Source organism: Orycteropus afer, unplaced genomic scaffold (assembly GCF_000298275.1).
Source record: "Orycteropus afer afer isolate SDZICR_OR568_19922 unplaced genomic scaffold, OryAfe1.0 scaffold00038, whole genome shotgun sequence".
Taxonomy (NCBI): domain Eukaryota; kingdom Metazoa; phylum Chordata; class Mammalia; order Tubulidentata; family Orycteropodidae; genus Orycteropus; species Orycteropus afer.
The window spans coordinates 6,100,198-6,110,687 of record NW_006921625.1 but is presented as its reverse complement, the minus strand read 5'-3'; the positions used below and the strand labels follow the sequence as shown (position 1 = coordinate 6,110,687).

General features: G+C 44.0%; 1 protein-coding gene across 1 annotated transcript in view; it reads left to right on the top strand.

Annotated features, from left to right (window-relative positions):
* Window positions 1-10,490, top strand: part of DOCK1 (dedicator of cytokinesis 1) — a 542,405-nt gene that overhangs the window by 128,238 nt on the left and 403,677 nt on the right. The window contains exon 25 of the mRNA XM_042780404.1: window positions 551-657. Within this exon, the coding sequence (XP_042636338.1) occupies window positions 551-657 (107 nt within the window). The remainder of the gene's footprint in view (window positions 1-550; window positions 658-10,490) is intronic.

Sequence of the window (10,490 nt, the reverse complement as noted above, 5' to 3'; positions counted from 1 at the left end):
TGCACGTTTTTATATATATATATATATATATATATATTTTTTTTTACACTAAATAACAGCAATGTATGGAGGTTCCAATTTCTCCATATCCTGGCCTGTAGTTATATTGTCTTTCCTTTGGGTTATAGCCAGTCTGGTGTGAAGTGAAAAATATCACTGTAAAACATTTTGTTAGATGAAAATTTGCCCAAGAGGCATTGTTCAGTATGCCTATGGCACTTAATGACAGTTTAATGACCTTATTACTTGGTACTAAGGGGCTCTTGTGGAGTAGTGGTTAAAGCACTTGACTGCTAACTAAAAGGTTGGTGGTTCCAACCCACCAGCCTCTCTGTGGGAGAAAGATGAAGCAATCTGCTTCTGCAAAGATTTACAGCCTTGGTACCTCTTTGGGGGTACTTCTACTCTGTCCTGTAGGGTCGGTGTGAGTCAGAATTGAGTCAGTGACGGTGGGTTTGGTTTGATTCGTTCTTGGCACTGTCTTGGTACAGCAGTGGGTAGGTTTGTTTCTTGTGTCCCTAAAATCTTTCACTTGTGCATTTTCTCATAGCAAAATGTTTACGGAATTCATCCTCAATGTTCCCACGGGTTTGCTGACCATTCAGAAGCTGTACTGCTTGATTGAAATCATCCACAGCGACCTCTTCACACAGCACGGTGAGTGGTACCCCAGGTCCTGAAATTGTCAATTTGTTCACTGTCTGCAGAACTTGACTCCTCTGAATTCTCTCTTCCTCGCTGGAAGGAGTTGGAGGTTCAACCAATTAAAACATCTCCATTACAAGACAGGAAGATGGAGCCCTTACAAGAGACTGGTAACTGAATAGCACAGGTAATAGATCATTGACAAATGAAGGCACAACCTGTGGTTTGTAATTGAGATGTACAGGAAGCCCTGGGATAATCAGCACACATTGTCACCCTTAAAATGTGTGATTGTCTGTCCTGGGAAAGTGATCACCTGCCTCTAGTGAGGTGATTGCAAAGAATACACTTCAACTTTTCCTTACATTTAGAAGTAATGTGTGTGTCTTCCTCTGAACTCTGTGTTCTTTTTAAACCCTACTGAGAGGCATAAGAATTTCAGTCACTCCTCAGCTCATTTATCCTGAGGAACACCTTCCATTCCCCACTTTATCTCCACACTTTTTATTTAATCATTTTCTTTCTGTTTGGACAGATTTAATTAATATTTTATACTTGTCAAGCACTTTTATTGAAAGCTAAAACCTTTCCTAATTCCACGGTCTTCTTCATTTATTGGAGGCAAACATGAACACGGTTGAGTGACATCCAGACTGAGGGGCATAGATTCACTCGGTTCCATTTGTGTGTCCGCCCTCCATTGTCTTTGTCTCTCTTGCACTGACTTGTTTGTCATTCTCTGTGCTATTCCAAGAATGGAGCAGCCCACGACCAGGCTGTCCCTGTTGAGTTACTGGCTGGATTAAGAACTCACTGTGTGTCTGGCTCAGTTCTTTGTACCGTTCTTGCTGCTAGGACCAGTGTTTGTCCGCTGGTTTTAGTCTTATATCTTGATTTAACTTTGTAAGACATACTGGAGTCTGTGCTTCTAGCTAAGGCTTATGTTCAGATCAAATGTTAAGGCTTTATTTGGTGGCAGTGCTCCTTTAGATAAAAAAAAAAAAAAAACCCATCAAACCAAGAAGTGGTTGGTTTCCTGCAGACCTCTTTCTGGACCGGAAGCTCCTTCTTCACATTTCCTGGAAATAACCTGCTCTGCCTCCGTTGCCTGGGATTCAAAGCTGGTGACTCTCTTTTGAGGTGTGACTCTGTGACTCTGGATTATCTGTGTTTCAGGCTGTCACTGGGGAGCTGAGGCTTGAGTTTCTTGCTCTCCAGACCTTGCAGGATACAAGTGGGCTTTAAAGAGGGGCTGATGATAGAAGTGATGGATGGAGACACTGCTTTGTTTTGTCCTCTCTTATTGACTACCCTTTTTACCAGAGCAAGTAAAATCACCTGAAAGGTTTGTATCATGGTCTTAATAGGTTACTAGTATCCCAAATCCGATCTGACCAACCTTAAGGCACATGTGGATTCATGGGTGTGCGTGCATGCACACACATAACACACACTGCCACTGCTACCATTGCCACCACCACCACTGCCGCCGCCACTGCCACCTTCACTGAATGAACAAATGGCTGTAGTTTGTGCTGGACTTTCATCAAGGGTTGATAGAAGCAAGGTCTTCTTGAGGACATCTTGGCCTCTCTGTCAAGATTTCCACTGCAGACATTTATTCAGCATGTTGTTTAGTTCTCTTTGAATACGCACCTACGATGGACAGTGTTCAATTAAAAATACTTTCAGTGTAAACTCTCTTAAGAAAGAATGTGAGGAAAACGTTTTCTCTTACTGAAGCATCCTGTGTTTCTTTAGCTACTAGAAAGCTTGGAGGGAAACTGTGTGCGGGCATTCTGTGGTCCTCAGTATCCAGTGGTTATGCTTGTCTTCCTCGTTTTTGTTTTCACCTTCTTGGTCTACACGTCTTTGATTAAAGACCACCTTCAGTTCTGGTGTGGAGTGTGCACCACGTGAATAAGTCCTTGACAACCAGTCACCGTCCAGCTGGCTCCAGCGCAGTGACCTCAGGAGTGTCAGCGCAGAACCGCGCTCCGCAGGATTTTCAGGAGAGCAGCAGGCCTGGCTTCTGAGGTGCCTCGGGGGGCCCAAACCTCCAACTTGCAGTTCATGGCTGTGCACTCAGTGTCTGTGCCCCCCAGCAATATGTTGGGATAGTTAACTTCCTCTCTTTTTAAACGCAAAAGTTAGAAACTTTGATCGTAACAGCAAGCTTTACCCAACATAGTAAGTGAGATGGTATGAAATTCATAATCCCACATTACTGTGAGTGAAAGGAGCTGGATTGGCCTGCAGCATCGGGCCAGACAGACAGCTCCAGAATGGGACAGTGAGAATGCTGAGAGGCAGTGTGGAAGCCTCTTGGGATGGAGTGGCCGTTGTGGAAACCATCTCAGTAACACGCTTGGAGTTTCAGGAATCATCTGGGTGAGAAGGGCAGAGGCGGCCCTGAGTGTTCTAATCTGCAGGCTCCCTACTCCTTCAAAGCAGCCAACAGCCATTTTAGTTCTCGTCAGGAGAAATTCAGCAGCGGAAATCTTTCGGGTGGTCTGTTCTTACAGAGATGTCATCATTGCTTTTACACAACATTCTGTGCTACATTACCCATAAATATTTAAAACCTACCCATTCTCTGATGAGATACCATGACCCTCGTTTTCATGCTTTGTTCTATTTCTTATTAATTTATATGAAAATGGAGTTGTCTGTGGCCTGTTTTCCTGATCCCAGGGCAATGGGTCAGATCTCTCCCTGCATCTGCAGAAGGTTATAACCTGATATCATTAGGCTTAACTGCACCTGTGGGCTGCATATACTAGCAGCCCCGACTCAACATTCTCCTGGTGGCCTGGTCTGAATCCATCACTCAGGATTCCTCTCTGGGGGCTCCAGGGGAGGAGAGAGGGCCTGGAGTCAGCCACTTGGCATGTGTGCTACCTCACTCACAAAGAGAAACCCTTAAAAGCCTCTCTTTGCACCCTCTCTTGATAGCCGTCCATTCCGTAACTTCAGAAGTGTTGTCTGCGTGGGAATGACCTGTGATCTGTGCGCAAGGCTGTGGGCAGTAAGTTCGGACACTGGGGTCGCTCCTCTGTGGGGAGGGGAATGCTTTCCTTGACAGCTTTGGGTCCCGTTGGCCATGGCTCCCAGCTCCCAGCCTTGCTTCACTTCCTGCTTCTTTCATGTCCTCTTTCAGGCCATGGAAGCCAAAGGAGCATCCAGCTGAGTTCCTTAAGCTACAGCAGAAGACGTGCATTTTGCCAAAGAGGGTTGTGTTTCTTTGGGTGTTTCTCAGAAGTGATTTCCTGGCCACCTCAAGGGTGGTGAATGGCTGTGGGACTGTGTCTTAGTCTCCTACGGCTGCTATAACTACGTACCACAAAGTGGTGACGTTATAGAACAGAAACATTGTGTCTCACAGTTCTGGAGACCAGGCGTCCAAATCAGACCATCGGCTCTAGAAGAAGGCCCTCCTCTGTTTCATTCAGCTTTTAGTTGTGGTGTTGCCGTGAGTCAGTTCTGAGTCCTGGTGACTCCATGTGTGCAGAGTGAAGACAAAATGCTCCATAGGGTTTTCAAAGGCTGTGTCCTTTCAGAAACAAATTGCCAGGCCTGTCTTCTGAGGTGCCTCTGAGTAGCTTTGAACTGTCAACCTTTCAGCACCATACAGGGACTCTGTGGCTTCTTGTTGCTGGGAAATCTTGACATTCCTGAGCTTGTAACATGTCTGCCTCCATCAAAGACATAGTGTCTTCTCCTCTCTTTCTCTGTGTGTGTGTGTGTGTGTGTGTGTTGATTCTGCTGTTTTTATAGCACACCACGCAGAAGGGCTTAGGTTTGCCACCTACACTTCTTCAGTATAACCTGGTGAACGTGACATATGGCTGCTCCCTGATATTTCGAAGCAAACCTCAGCCACCACAGCAGTGGATGAGACTGCCTTCTGAAAAGTATGGTGTTGATCCCAGAGTGAATGCCACTGTCCCAGAGGGGGCAGCTGCCCAGTGGGGCTGGTCCCATGCTGATGTCTTACATCCACCTTGACTGTCCCTGTTTCTGCTCCCTTGCCGAGGTGAAGGGCCTTCAACTCGTTAGCATGCTGTGTGCGAGAGCCAATGAATGGATTCTAATGGCTTCCAAGTGTTGTTGCGCGATGTGACTTGACTACTTGAGAGCTGGTTAAATAGATTATGTGCTTCACAAAAAGATGACTGTTGCATATAATCTATGGTGTGGAGCGAGCAGATTTCCAAAGCAAGATGCAGAGACGGGGAGGTCAGAGCTTTATAATTGGTGCATTTGTAGCTTGTTCCCATGTGATTAAACTGTTGCCCACATATCTGACAAAAGCTGTGAAATTAAAGCATAAGTCCTATTATAGAAGGAAAGAGTTTCAGTGTAATTAAAATAAACACGGGAACACCAAGGTTTAGGATTTATGCTCATGGAAATGTTTTACATTCGTGCTGTACACATTGGAATGGAATGTATCAACCAGAGCTAGCATCAGCTTTTGAATTAGGCAAAAGCATTGGGCATTCTTGCAGGAAGCCTGGGATGAAGCTAGAGACCCCAGGGAGCACATGGCCTCCTACATGAGCTCCTTTTCCCCTGTGCTTCTTCTGTACCTGATCCTTAGGAAAGCTTGTTCTAATGAGCACGCAATCATTTCTTTGCTGTTCTACATGAAGTCTTTCCATATTTCTATATTGAAAGTGGCCAAGGCAATTGGCAGACATTTTCAGATCTTACCATGTACCTATCATGTGTCCTAAATTTTTTAGGGGGAGGGATGTACGATTTAAAGAGTAAACATTTGAAGATTGGAGGAGTAAAGTCCAGTGGTGAGATGATCCTTTATGCATCTTGGTAGATGACTTCGTTGCCACTATTTACTAGTCCCCCTCTTTGGGATTGAATTGTGTCCCTCAGAGAAGTCCTAGACCCTGTACCCATGGATGAGATCCTATTTGGAAACAGGATTTTCTTTATATTAAGTAGACCATAAGGGTGGGTCCTAAACCTAGTCACTTCTGAAATACAATAAAACAGAATAGACACAGAAACAAACACAGGGACAAGACAGATGCTATCTAACGATGAAGGCTGATGAATCTCCAAGGCCAGGAACATCAAGGATTGCCAACAGCTTACTAGATGCTCAAACTGACAAAGAAGGACCTTCTCCTAGAACCGTGCCCTGAATTTGAGCTTCTTGCCCCCCTGAACTGGGAGAAAACAAACTTCAGTTGTTTGAAGCCACCTCCTTGTATTTCTACAACAGCACCCAGAAACTAAGACAACCCTACCCCCTTTGTTTTCTTTCTGGTGGTCAGAATCTAGCTGTAAGTCAGAATGGAAATGTGTTATTTCCTGGCTGTTTCTGTGACACTCTCTGTCTTAAGCTGGGACACAACCTTGACCATCACACTCCCCTTCACCAGGGCAAAAAGGTTGCAGTCATCAACTTCATGGAACTTCATTTGGGTTCCATTTTTGAATGAGAGAACTTTTTACAAATGTGGGTCTAGAGAGCTTGCATTATTTTGCTCATCCTTATTTTCAAGGTGAATGGTTCTTACAGTTATTGAGCAGAGTAAAACTCTTCTTTTTAATTGGGGAAACATTAGTTACAGCAGCCCTTTGAAATTGGGGGCAAGGGCTCAGAACTCTCCATTAGGAAATATCCAAGTCTGATTCTTAGACCATTTTCATCATCATTAGATCCAAGGAAGAAACTGCATTTCTCTGAGAAGCACCTTATCAATCAACTTCTTGTGCTTCAACTTGTAGAAAATAAAAGCTGTAAAGCTGTGTGTTTACTGCAGACCTTTAGTAAAACATACCTTAAAATGCTCTCATCCATAAACAATCAAAAGAAAATCTCCCGACTATTTAAAATAAAGAGCAGTTTTTCTTTACTGAAAGGGATTGTACAGAGTTCTGGTGGTGCAGTGGTTAAAGCACTGGAATGCTAACCAGAATGTCAGTGGTTCAAATGCACCAGCCACTGTGTGGGAGAAAGATGAGATCGTTTGTGTCTGTAAAGATTTATAGCCTTGGAAGCCCTATGGGGCAGTTCTCCTCTGTCACTATGAGTCATAGGGTCACTATGAGTCAGAATTGACTTGATGGCAGTGAGTTTTTGGTTTGAAAGGGATCTTAAATCAAGAGCTACTCTGTAGTTGTTTTGTTAACTTGATGGATGTTGTATAGAAAGAAAAATTGGGGTTGGACCATCATATGCCACAATCACTTAATGTACCACTCCTCCAGCATTCTGGGTACTTTAATTAGATGGTTGTGCTGATGACTTCTAATGAACGCTACCAGCTGTGAACCCTGAAGACTGATTCTTTTAAATAATGGTGGAATATAAACATCATTTTCTCTTCCTCTGTGTTATTCATTCCTTATGAAAACTTTCAATCTTTATCCGTAGTACTGTATCCATTTACCCCTCATTCTGTTTGTCATTCTGTGTCATTCAGTATCTGTCTGTATGTCTGTCTATCTATCTTTAAAGGCCATTTGTTAAAATAAACCAAAAAAATCCAAACTCACTACTGTTGAGTTGGTTCCAACTCATAGTGACCCCTCCTTGGGTTTCTGAGGCGGTATCTCTACGGAAGTAGATTGCCTAGTCTTCCTTCTGAGGAGAGGCTGGTGAGTTTGAACCACCAGTCTTTAGTGTAGGCTTTTTAGAAATGGCTTATTGAATTGGAGTGGCTGATCTCAATTTCAGTTTCTCAATTATATCCATTCCAATTCCATCATAATTTATTGAATACCTGCCATGTTCTTGGGACTAATGGTTAGTGAGTTTGATTTCTCCAAGAGGCTTCAGCATCAAGTCGAAAATGGAGAATTGGAAAGCATAATTTCCTCGATTTATAGAGAAGGACACGAGTCCTTGTCTGTAAACTGAATCCCAGGTGGGGAGCTGTCCAGCCTGTTGGTGCTGTTTGAGGAGTTGTGTTTTCCCAAATGCATCACCCACCCTTTTACATGGTTTTCACCCACCAAATGAGTATCATGTTATGAAAACTCAATTCATTTCAGTGCCATATTGAACAGCCCAAAGTACATATAGACAAATAAACACCAATAAGTCACTTAATAGGAGCTCTGGTAGCATAGTGCCTAAGGCACTTGACTGTTAACCAGAAGGCTGGTGGTTCAAACCCACCAGCCACTCCTTGGAAGGAAGGTTGGGCAATCCTACTTCCGTAGTGATACTGCCTCGGAAACCCAAGGAGGGGTCGCTATGAGTCGGGGCCGACTCGACGGCATATGACAACATAACAACAAAGTCACTTGATGTTATATTATGTTCATGGAGTTTTCATTGTTTTTCTCTTTTGTGTCCCTACACTTAGCTGTGATCAAACTGGCAGTGTCAGCAGTTCCTGGTGTTGTGATTTGTCTAACATTTATCGAAATCTGTTGATGTTCTGTTCTGTGCCCACCCTGGGTGAGCTTCCATCCCTGCTGCTTTTAAGTTAAGAGCTGAAAGAGCAAGCTGAGAGCAGGCTGCCCCTGTTGTCCTGTAAGTGATTGCGCTCATATGGGCTCTAGGCCAGCAGGTTCCCACGTCTCTCCAACCTGTGATTCCTTGTAGACCTTGAAGCTGATGAGACAGCTGAGCTCTGTCCCTGCACCTAGAAGCTCACAGTCTTCCAGGCTCCTCTTGGGACTACAGTCTTTCTCTGCTGCCTAAACCCTTCTGGAATATCCACACCTTCACCAAAGTGGAGTGGGCCATGTGTTTCTACCATCACTTTTAATTTATGGTGGTGTCGTTAGCTGCCAGCAAGTTAGCTCTAACTCACGGTGACTCCGTGTGTGCAAAGTAGAACTGTGCTGCGTAGGGTTCAAGGCTATGACCTTTTGGAAGCAGATAGCCAGGCCTTACTACCAAGATGTCTTTGAGTGGATTTGGACCATCAGTCTTTCAGTTAGTAGTCTAGCACTTAATCTTTGTGCTATCCAGGGAGTCCTTTCTAAACTATACATGCCTGTTTTAAAAATAATGTTCTTTTATAAGGTGGGATATTGTTGCTGGGGTAACCACGAGGGGAGTGTGTGCTGACCGCACTGACCAAACCTGTGTTCTGTTACCTTCACTCTCCAGTTAAAAGAATGCCAACCAGTGCACCACCCTGCCCAATTTCCCTCTCAGCCTCTCTGTGGTGAAATTTTGTCCAAAGACAATATGACCTCCAGAATCCCTTCAGAACTGGCCAGGGTGTCTCCCGGTTGCCTTTCCATCCACTGAGAATGGATCCCTGTCTGACCAGTGCTCCTGCACAGTCTTCCCCAGTAAACCCCTTGTCTCCAGTTTTCTCATCTCCTTATACAGCAGACTCATTGTGATTTTTTTCTACTTGTTTCATTTAAATTGTTTCCTACTATTTACTATATGTAATCTTTACATTTTATTTAGTGCTAATGAACTAATGAGTATTTAATTGCTATCATTATATTTCTCCTAACTCAAATATCTGCTCTCTCATTTCCTTCTTCCAAAGATGTCACTCTTTTTATGGGGCTGAGTGGCTAGTCCAGAAGACCTGTCTTTGCCCACCTTCTTTTTTTACCTTTGTTCTAGAGCCCACATGCTACCATCATTCTCCTTCTGATGTTCAAAATACTTTCGATTGCTCTCTCTGCTTCTCGTTTGACATTCTGTGAGGCTGGGTATCCAGAGACTGAGCTTCAGATCACCACATTTCTGAGCCATCTCAGTGGGGTGGCGCTGGGTGCTTCTGACCAGAACTCCTTCACAGGTCCTGCCCTGGTGGTGGAAGCAGGCAGTTGTCTTTGCTCTGTGTCACAGACAAAGGAATGAAGTGCAGAAAGGAAAATAGCTTCCTCAGGGTGACTCGCTGCTAATTTATTCTCCTGCGTTTGCAGAGTATTATAATTTATTGCAGTCTAATGATTCTTGGAAACTTTCTGTTTGCCTGTGTCATGTAAACGTAACAGAATCATATGTGTTTCCACACATGCACCTGCATGGACCATTGACTTGAATAGGTTCTGGCCTAGGGATTGGGCATCTCGCTGGCTCGGCTGCTACTTATGGGGTGACCCCTGCATGTCCCTTCCTTCTGGTATCTGGCTCCTTCATTGGCCAAAAGGGGTCACAGAGATGGCTCTTATGAGCCCTTCCGGTTTGGCCTCGTCCTTTGCCTTTCTTGCTTGGAGGAAACACATTGGAACAAATTGAATCATGTGGGTTCAGGGATCTTAGATGGCTGAAAAATAAAATGATTGTCTATAAAAGATGGATCACAAGCATCTCCCATTTATATGGCTCTTCCTGTTTAATTCACATTAACAGTGTTAATCTGGATCTCAGTTCTGTGTACCAGCCACAAGGTTATTAAATGCACTTTATGGATCATTTGTTTAATGTGACCAAGCTAAAAATTAAGAAGCACATTACTCAGTGTTCATAAAAATGAATGTTTTAAATTGACAGATTCATTCTCGTTTTTGCATCTTGCTTTAATGTTGGGCTGTAATGGGGTTATAGACGGATATTTGGTTTGGACATTTATAAGCTGATGATGCCTGTTGAAGACCTTTTATAAAGATTAATATTTTTTAGTCTGTGCCCATTACCAGGGCATTAATCATCATGGCTTGGCCCACACAGCTCAGGATGAACAGATGTTGGATTATGGCTGTCTGTAATCGTTGTGGATCACACGTGGAGGTTGGCTGGTAGGATGCAGGGCATGTGATCCCTACAGTCAGTGGGTAGGATTCTGAGCATACCAGCTCTCTGACCTGTCCTGGATGCGTGAGGGAGAGCTGCCTTTACCCCTCTGTGCATGGTCAAGAAGACCAGGACTGCTGTGCCTGCTTGTGTC